Source organism: Pristis pectinata, chromosome 5, assembly GCF_009764475.1.
Source record: "Pristis pectinata isolate sPriPec2 chromosome 5, sPriPec2.1.pri, whole genome shotgun sequence".
Lineage (NCBI taxonomy): Eukaryota > Metazoa > Chordata > Chondrichthyes > Rhinopristiformes > Pristidae > Pristis > Pristis pectinata.
The window spans coordinates 53836383-53846988 of NC_067409.1; the positions used below are offsets into that span (position 1 = coordinate 53836383).

Genomic DNA, 10606 nt, shown 5'->3' on the forward strand with positions numbered 1-10606 from the left:
GGCCAGCATATGAAGAAAATGAACATGTGGCCCAGAGTTCCCAGGAAAACACCAATGCAGCAAATGAAAGCAACACACCTGCGGAAACAAGTACCAGACCAAGAAGGACCATAAAACCACCTCAGAGACTGATTGAAAGCTGCTGAGGGGACAAGGATTCTTGGCAGATTTATAAGGACAAAATATTGTGTTTTTTTCTTTAAAGGGGGAAGGTGTGTTTTTATGTAGTTATAATAAAGAACTACAGTTCCTAGTAGGCAATGCAAGGGGTCACATGGGGAAATAGGAGGTGGCTGGGAAGAGCGGGAAAAGCCAGCCGGCCTGGTGGTGTAAGTCTGTGCAGTCTGTTGTTTTTCACTAAATGTTCAGATGTTAAACCCACGCTAAGTTTGTCTCGTGATGAAGAACAAACATAACAGTATCCAGAAAGAACTTAATCTCCTTGTACGAAAATGGCAGAAAGTTAGCATGCAAGTGCAGCGAGTAATTAGAAAGACAAATGAACGGTGGGCTCCATTGTAAATTGCTACAGCCGTCTAGACACAGGATCCTGCCATCCGGCGACCTGCACGGCCACATGCTGCAAGCTGTCGCCGACCGGACTTCATTCCCTGTAGCACCATCTGGGTGCAAGCGTTCCGTCGCGGCAAAGTTACCGGCCGGCTTTGCTGAATGTCGGCGGGGGTCACTGCCCGTGATCCGACCCCCGGGGTAGGGAGGAGCTCCAAGCCACGCTGGGGGCTGGCACTGGTGGGCGCTGCGGGCGGCGCGGTTCTCGCTCTGTACGCGGTGGCGGCACCGTTTGTGGCGCCGGCACTGAGACGGGTGTGCCTGCCCTTCGTCCCGGCCACTCAGGCCCAGGTGGAGAACGTGCTGCAGCTGCTGGGCGGCCGCCGGGGACCTCTGGTGGACATCGGCAGCGGGGACGGCAGAATCGTGAGTGTCCGGCAGAAGGGAGGCGACGGAGGAGGAGTCGGGAGAGTTGGGCTGGGCGATGGAGACCGAGGAATTAGTTGGCTGACCTGGAGAGAGGATAAATTGAACTGAGTCCCTGTTCAGTCTGCAGCCCACCTCAGGGAAGCTGAGAGTTTTAGAGTTTGTAATCCTTGGAGAAAGGTCGCAAGATTTTCAGGGTCTCAAATGAATAACGCCAAAAATTAACCCAGTAAAATTTGCTGCACATGTTGTTGTCCATGTTCAGGAGTAGTATGATAATAATTAGTGTCCAAAAGCAAAATACTGCAGATGCTGGAAATGTGAAATGGAGCAGTCAACAGGTTAGGGAGCAGTCGTAGAAAGAAACGATGTTTCACATAATGATCCTTTATATAGTGTTTTCAACGTAGCAAAAGGTACACAAGGTGTACCGTTACCAGAGCCATTTACTATGTGATACAAAACTGACACCAACCCACAGGAGGAGATAATTACAGCAGAGGACCACAGACTCGGTTAGTTACAAGTTTTAAAGAGTGTTTTAAAAGAGGAAAGAGAGGTCGTGAAGTTGAAGGAGGGGTTTCTAGGGTTTAATTCAGGGATACTCAAAGGCTAGAACTGGATGACCACAAAAATCTTTAAAGTTAATATAGCTGGATAAGATCAGAATTAGGAAGGAGTGAGACTGTGTGGAAGGATATGAAAATGAGAATATTGAAATCCATGTTACCTGATTGGGAGCCAATGCAGAGTGGTTGATGTCACTTGAAGTTTGTGCAATTTAGGATATGGGCAATAGATGATCTTTTAGATGATCTTGGATTACAGAGTAAATAAGGAAAAGGAGCAGGAGTAGACCAGCTGGCTTCTCAAGTCTACTGCACCATTCTTTAAATAATAATCTATCCCACTGTGATAGGACTATTGAATGGTTCCCTTATATGATGAGATGGACTCTTGACCTCACAATGTATCTTGTTATGACCTTGCACTTACTGTCTACCTGCAATGCACTTCCCTGTAGCTGTGACACTTTACTCAGTACTCTATTGTTTTTACCTGTACTACCTCAATGCACTCTGTACTAACTCAATCTATCTGCACTGTGTAATGAATTGATCGGCACGAACGGTATACAAGTTTTTCACTGTACCTTGGTACAAGTGACAATAATAAACCAATACTAATAATGGCTGATCCAGTCTTTCACACATTTCCCCCACACCCCCTTATTCCTTTATAGTTAGAATCTCTCGTGTGTTGCCAGGGGAAGGGGTGGAAGTAGATATAATAGCAATGTTTAAGGGGTATTTAGACAGGCACATGAACAGGCAAGGAATGGAGGGATATATACCACGTGCAGGCAGATGGGATAGTTTGGATTGGCATCATGGTTGGCACAGACATCATGGGCTGAAGAGCTTGTTCCTGTGCTGTTCTGTGACTATATTCACCACGGCTGTCTAAGGTCGTGAATTCCAAAGATTCACAATCCTCTTAGAGAAGAAAAATATTTCCTTACCCTGAGGGAGGGAGGCTGACCAGGACTGCATTGAATAGACTTGACTATTCAAAAGGAATATATGATGATTTCAGCAGCAGTTGGAACTCCCCTCCTAACATAAGGTGTATCGTTATCAGCAGAGGGGCAGCATTTCAAAACAAAACAGCTCACCACCATTTACTGACGACCCTGGTTTATTTTTGGCATTATCTAGGATGGGTGAGAAATGCTTATCTTGCCAGTGACACCTAGATCTTGCAAGTGGATTTAAAAAAAAATGAACTGAGGCAGGGGAAGAATTAGGTGATGATATGAATATAAAGATAGTGTTCATAATAGGATGGATATGTGGGCTGAAGTTCAATCCTGTCTGAAATTTGATGCAAAGGTTGAAAATTACCTGGTTCAGTTTCTGACAGTTGTTGGGGCAAGGGATGGAGTCTGAGGAACAGAGTTAATGGCAGGGGTAGACAACAGTTCCCAAAATCTTGCTGGAGGAAATTGCTTTTCTTCTGGAAATCCAGCAAACAGAATGACCATTTAGAGACTGCGGAGTTGATGGAGAGGTATTAATGAGGTGGAGTGGGTTGAAGTCCTCATACATTGTTCTGCGTTTTTTGGATAATGCACAGTGGCAACATGTAAATGATAAATAAGAGGAACCAAGGATAGATGCTGGGAGAACAGCAGAATTAATGGTGCAGGCATTGGAAGGGAAGCCATTGCTGCTAATTGTCTGCCTATGAGTGGGTAGATGTAAATTAAACAAGGTGGGTGAGGACCATCCAGTTGGGTGACAACGGAGAGGGTTTTGTTGAGGACAGTGTGAACAACTGTGTAAAGGACTAGAAGAAAGAAAAGGCAATTTGCCCCAATCACGGCATGTTATTCGTTGACTGTCATTTTGGTACTGTGCCACAAGTGAAGATCTGAATAGAGGAAGGTATTCAGTTAACAAGGGTTCCGGATAAAACGGACATGAATTTGGGAGGTGACAATATGCAGAGGACTTATTTGAGAGAGGAAAGTGAACTTGGAACTGGAATAACAGTTTTCAAGGGTCATGGCAGCAGTTTTTGTGGAGTTTGGTGATGTAAGGAGAGAACAATATAGAAGTAACTAAGAACTGAAAACTTGGTGCATGTGGATTATAAAAATGAAGGGAAATAATGTATATTTGAATCAATGAAGGAGTTAATGAACTGCTTCAGATGCTACCAATCTGTTTATGTGGATGAGCTGCCTCAAAATTCAGGCCACATTATTTTCAGATTTCCTGTTATCTTCCCATATATATGGGCTGCTCTTTATATCAAAAGAAAACAACATTAAGTCCTGCTGCCATCTGCTTACAATACTTTAAATTGCTGTATTTATATTTGAATGTGATACAGCTGCCTTGTAGCACAAACAGCATGCTTTCAAAACAAAGTGAATCTGAAGATTAGCAGCAATATTAGAACAATGGTGCTAGTTGTTCAATGGGTAACTTGAAAGTGAAATAAACTTCTGACGTGGTCATGCACACTGCCACTTGCATGTCACATCATTGTTTTTAGAGTCAGTGTTGAATTATAAGTGGGATAATCAGGGAGTCTTTGTGAGCAGTTTAATTGACTATTAGTGAATCAATAGCTGGACCCCTGTGTTGAAGCAATTAACTGCACCCCTCAGTAATGTGACTATCAGACTTGGGATCAACATTAGCATTGGATTGCTGCCAGGGATATACCGAAAAGAAATCTAAATGATTGATAATATGGAATGTCTGGTAATACAATCAAAATGGACTCTTCCAAGCTTCAGCACTTTCTGGCCTCCCTTCTTGGATATTGATGGCATAACAATCCCCAACCATTATCCAGATAAATGAAGGTTAGATGACAAAATGGAAGAGGAAAATTGAAATTCCTTGTCTAATTTTACCAAGGAAGTTGTGTGTTCAAAGATGTACAAAATACAGTGAAGATAATTATTTTTAGAAAAAAAAGTGCTATCTGATGGTTAAAAATAAAGATTGGCATCTCATTCTAAGGATAAAATTATTCAGTTATACTAATTATTGCATTGATGTGTCTAATTTAGGGACCTATCAAAATGGGCACTAATTGCAGTAAATGTATTCTCTTGTCCTTGTGCATGGGAATAGAGCTGTGATAACAAGCTAGGTAGGATTATGGGAAATATAATTTAAGAATGCTATAAATGATTGCGAATTTAATCTTTAATGAGGTTTGTGTAAGCAACTTCTGAATTTCCTTGAAGAAACTTGCATATAACTGATAGCTGAGAATGATTACACAGCAATGATCTCATCAAAGGATTAAGAAGAAAAATCTGAGTTCAAAATATTATTAAAGAAAAACACTAGCTATTTTGTTTTGCAGGACTGTCTATTAACAAGATGGAAGGATGGGGAAAAAAAATGATCCTGCATTTGTACTGTACCTTTCACATTTTGGGAATCACAAAATTGAACTATTTGTGGAAGGCTGTAATTACATGCTTAGGTTGCTCAATTGTGGATGTAGGAATTTGTAATAGAAATACAAAAATTAGGAGAGAATAAATAACTGAAAATAATACTGAATTAGCCCTGTGCTGTAACTTTGCTTTCACGTAATGTAACTCGTTCTTGAGTCCCTGCATGCAATTCAGTGAGAAGCCAATTTATATTACACTATATATTTAATTTGTCGGCACAGTCCTACTTTGGAGATTTTCTAACTAAATATGATTTATGGCTGCAACATCCAAAATAGTGTTGAAGAGAGAGTTTTTAACCAGATGTTTGTATGTGAACCTGAAACATGTTTACAGCTATTTTCAAGTTAGATTATTACAATGTGAAGCATAGACTATTTTAATTCCTAACATTTTATTTGCATTATTTTATATGAAAATGCTGGTATATTGGTCACAACAAAATGAAAATTTCAAAGCAACTTTTATAGTGATGTGGAAGCATCAAAATTCATTTGGTACGGTATCTTTTATAAATTCTACAATAGGTCAATTGACTATTAGAATCTAAGTAACTGTTCATCAGACTCATATTTTATGTAAATGTACTTTTAAACACGCTATTTTGCCTTATTTATCATAGGTAATTGCAGCAGCAAAGCAAGGTTTTCGAGCTGTTGGTTACGAACTGAATCCTTGGCTGGTTTGGTACTCCAGGTATCGAGCGTGGCAACAAGGAGTGCACCACAGTGCCAAATTTTACATCTCTGATATCTGGAAGGTACAGATACTTTCTGTATTGTTCACACAGAACAATTTCTCATTAGTGTATTGTTCAAATTCTGTATATTTAATGGAGAATTTAATTTTCATTTTTTGTCTTATACTTTTAGGTGAATTTCTCAGAATTTAGTAATGTTGTCATATTTGGAGTTCCTCAGATGGTAAGTGTTGTTACAAACAAGTTACAAAAATGTTTACTTGCAGTAATATACAAGGGTAAATTTTCACTGGTCCAATCCTAGAGCAAGCACAGTAATGTAGCGGTTAACGTAACACTATCACAGCGCAGTGACCTGGGTCCAATTCCGGCTGCTGTCTGTAAGGAGTTTGTACGTTCTCCCCGTGTCTGCGTGGGTTTCCTCCGGGCACTCCGGTTTCCTCCCACATTCCAAAGACGTACGGGTTAGGAAGATGTGGGCACACTACGTTGGTGCCAGGAGCGTGGCGACACTTGCGGGCTGCCCCCAGAACATTCTACGCAAAGATGCATTTCACTGTGTGTTTCGATGTACATGCAATTAATAAAGATATCTTGCCTTATCCTAGTGCAGCACCTTACTTGACATGGATGTACGTTGAATAGAGGTTCATTTTTACTAAAGTTTCCAAACTCAGTTAGATTAGTACTGAAAACTTTACAGTTTTCTTACAAGTAAAAATATTTATAGATGGCTTGATTGATGCATTGCAAGTGGATTAGAGCGTTTTTTTAGACCTTGAACCGTGAGTTTAAATCTAATTCAGAATGGCTGGATTCTGGTGGCCTCTATCAAACTGTAAGAGTCTTAACTGAAATTAGTTTATGCCTAACTTAGTCTCCAGTGGGCATAAGATTATAACACACAGCCAGTGTTAATTGTCACCAGTTTGTTCATCTTGCTGTCAAGATTTATGGAGTTAACTTGCAGGGGTAAAAAGAAAGTTTATGCTGGTTTGGTAGGCAGCTCTCTTGGAGTTTGGGATGAAGGCAAAAGGACCCTGTAATCACACAGTGTTTTCATTATAGCATTCAGATATTATGGTAAACGCAGAAATCTTGATCTTGGACCCATCATCAGTTGGTAAATATTTTTTTCAAGGCACATGGAGGTAGTATCTGAAGAATATGGTTTTCTTAGAAGCTCAGAAATTGGTATTGGAAGTATAATTGTCTATTAAAAATCAAGTTTTGGATAATCATTTTTGTCCTGTGTCTAAGAATGGCTTGTGACAGTAAAATAGCAATAATTCAGTCATTTCCTTTCTGAAGTGTAAATTCTAAATTTGGAAGATTTTTATTTTAAATTAGGAACAGGTTTTGCTTTGAAGTTTACATCTGGGTTTTCTGTTGTTCCAGATGGAATCCTTGGAGAAGAAACTTCAGAATGAGCTGAAGGACGATGCCAGAGTTGTAGCTTGTCGTTTTCCATTTCCCAGCTGGATTGTTGAACATGAATCTGGAAAGGGAATTGATACAGCCTGGTTGTACAATGCAAAGTCATTTAAAACCACTGTAAAAGAAGAAAATCCTAATTAAAAACAGAGAAAGGGCAAAGGTTATATAATTTTTATATTGCTGTGATGTGGCTAAAAAGTGACTGAGAAATAATGGAAATAGTTGTAATAAGTGACTTTATTAGTCAACTGAAAGTATGGAGTATGACAGTCATGTAATTACACAAGCAATTGAATTTTGTGATTCTTGAGAATATGAAAGGTGCTATACAAATGCAGTTTGGGGCTTTCGTATTGCTTTTAAGCCCTTCAGGAAATAGTGAACACCTCCACAGTTGCGAACAAAAATTTCCACCTCCCTGGATTCAGGAAAAAGGATGCCAATTTAAATGAACTTTCTCCAGTTGTCTTTTAAATTGCATCTTTAACATAGCAAAGCACTTTATAGAAGTATTTTTAAACAAAATTTGATACCAGGTCACATGAGGACTTTTTAAGGCAGGTAACCAAAGCTGCAGGTTTAAAACGATATTAAGGATGGGAAAGTCAAAAGAGTCAAAGAGGGATTTCCAGAGCAAACTTGGCAGCTGTAGGTGTAGTTACCGGATGAACAAGAGGCAGAACTGAGGGACATGGATATATCTGAAGTGTTTTGGGCATGAGGAAATTTCAGAGGTAGGGAGTGGTTTGAAAACAAGGTAGAGAATTTTGAAATCTTTACAACAATATGAAAATATTACAAAAATAGAAAATGTTGGAAATGTTCAGCAGGTCAAGCAGCATCACTGGATATAGAAACAGTTAGCATTTCCAATCTTTCCGTTTTGGATTAGAAGTATTAGTTGTTTCTCTGTCTGCAGATGCTACCTGACTTGCTGAGCATTTCCAGGGTTTTCTTTTTATAATTCACATTCCTACCTTTTTCAAGGATTAATTATAGTTGGTTCATTCCTGTGTTAAAGTCAATGTTTGGAAGCGTTGGCTGTCACTTTTTTCCAGTTTTGTACAATATTTTGGCACTTAGCCCAAACAGATGATGAAAATTCAGCCTTTGATTTTCATTTAGTTATCTGATGTTGGTGAATTTGCAATATTTCCAGCTTTGCATCATTATTTAGCAAACTTTCAGTACTTGATGGGTACAAGATTTGATTTGTAATTAGTGACAACTCACAGCCTGTCTTTCTTTATGTAGCCTGGTAATACCTGCTGTCCGTGCTCACACACCAGAATTGTTAACAGGCTGAGGTGATGAAGGATCACTTAAACCAATCTGAGCCCTTCCTTTTCTGAAGTTTATGGTTCATTCTGGCCCTACTGGAGGATGAGTAGAGTAGTGGAGAGAAAAATGGGTTCCCGTTCATTCAGATTCATGTGTGGCTGCTTTAAACAAAACAGATTTGTGAACAGGATTTCTACAACCACATCATAAAAATAAAATAAAGAACTCCAAATTCCACAATTTTTGTAGGAAAATCAAATATCTTTAAGCAGCTGTAGAATAAATAGCAGGACCATATTCATAGTGACCTGTTCAGTTTTATTCAGGCATGCTATTAATTTTCTGCAGAATAGATGTACTGTTCTGCGGTTTAGTGCTGTTCCTTTTGAGCTGGAAAATTATTACTGTTGATGCGAAATAAAACATCAGGTTTTTTTTTTGCCAAGATGAAATTTGATTTGAATTTTCTTTCTCAGTAATAAACCATTTTAATTGAAATGCTCTTGGTGCTGCTTCTGATAACATATGTTATAATGTAAAATACTGCATAAGTATGCAGTTATATATCAATATTAAGAATAAAAAATGATTCTGAGTAGACCTTATGGTCTCTGGCACATGTACATGCATCATTATAATCATGGCTAATTCTGTGCCTCAACTACACTTTTCTGCACAGTCCCTATTTTTGTGTGGCCAAGAAATATTGCTCTCAGCCATGACTTGAGCATCCACATCTCCCCAGTGTCAAAAATTCCAAAACTTGTAATCCTCTGTATGTGGTGGGGGGGGGGGTTGGAATTATCCTAAGTGTCCAGTCTCAGTCCCATATTCTGAAACTGCGCCAAATAGTGTTGCAAAAGATGAAAGACCAGACAATATCCTGGCCATTGTATGGAAGACCTGTACTCTGGAACAAGCTGTGCCTCCAGTGCAGCTACAGCACTGGCATCTGCTGACAATGTGGAAAATTGCTCAGTTAAGTCCTGTTCACTAAAAGCAGGACAAATCCAATCTGACAAATCAACACCCAAACAACCTACTTTAAATCATTATCTATATAGCGGCAGTTAGCAATAATGTGCTCATCAATGCTCCGTTTGGGTTTTGCCAGGAACTCCACTGTGGACCTCATCACAGCCTTCATCCAAATAAAAATAGTAAATACCTAAGATGTCAACTCTTTCTTTTCACCACAGATGCTGCCTGACCTGAGGTTGTTCCAGCATTTTCTGTTTTTGTTTCAGAGACTGGATATCCTGCCAAGAGTGAATCACCTCCTGGGACCCAAAGCCTTTTCACCATCTACAAGGCAGAAATCAGGAACAACATGACTACTCTCCACTTGCCTGATGAGTGCAGCTTCAACAACTCTCAAGAAGCTCAATACCACCTAGACCAAAACAACCCAATTGATTGGTATACCATCCCCCACTCTAAATGTTCACTATCCTTGGACCCCTAGGATATAATGGCTGTAATTTGTACCATCTACAAAATGCACTGCATTTTCTCAATCAGGCTACTTTGGTAGGGCCTCTCAAACCCATTACCTCTATCACCAAGAAGAACATAGGCAACAGGTGTATGGGAACACCACCACCTGCAGAGTCACAAGCCATCCTGAGTTAGGAATATATTTGGTCCTAAATCCTGAAACTTCCTGACCAATAGCACTGATGGAGTACCTTCACCTAAAGGAATACAGAGGTTCACAAAAGCAGCTCACCACCTATTTCTCATGGGCAATTAAAGAGGGGCAATTAATGCTAGTCTTGCCAGTGACAGACAGTGATATTCCAGATAATCTCCTGGTATTTACTTTGTCAATTCCCTTCAGAATCTATCTCATTGAATTACCTCTCAACTCAGTAATCAACCTAGTGAATCTGTTGATGCCAGTGTCCAATGAACCTTTACTCCTTTCTCTTGCACCATTCTTTGATGCATCCCCTTAACTCCCTGACTTGCTTAATTCCATGCCAATTTGTGCATGGCTGATGTAGCGATTCCAAGATTATTTTCCTTGAGCTCCAACATCTTAATTTTGAACTTTTTAAATTTTCTGAAATTCTCAAGAGTCCTTTTCCTAGTTCTACCTATGACTTGCATTACTGTGTAGATTGCAACAATGGGATTCCTTCCTTGCACTGTGAAGTTTCTATACCCAAGGAGATTTCCTTAACCTTGGCACTGTACAATCAAAACAGCCTTGGGATACCTGGTCATGGCTGTGGAGAATGGTATCTGTCCATTTAACCAAG

General features: G+C 39.7%; 1 protein-coding gene across 2 annotated transcripts; it reads left to right on the forward strand.

Moving 5' to 3' along the window:
• Positions 1-592: 592 nt before the first annotated feature.
• Positions 593-10359, forward strand: atpsckmt (fATP synthase c subunit lysine N-methyltransferase). Of its 2 annotated transcripts, XM_052016349.1 has the most exons (5): positions 647-936; positions 5547-5684; positions 5797-5847; positions 7023-7221; positions 9590-10359. In XM_052016349.1, exons 1-4 carry the CDS (start codon positions 673-675, stop codon positions 7200-7202), a joined length of 633 nt encoding a protein of 210 aa, XP_051872309.1. In that variant the 5' UTR covers positions 647-672; the 3' UTR covers positions 7203-7221; positions 9590-10359. The 2 variants fall into 2 exon arrangements, with proteins under 2 accessions (XP_051872310.1, XP_051872309.1); XM_052016350.1 differs by lacking the exon at positions 9590-10359 and having other exon boundaries at positions 593-936; positions 7023-8941.
• The last annotated feature ends 247 nt before the right edge of the window (positions 10360-10606 follow it).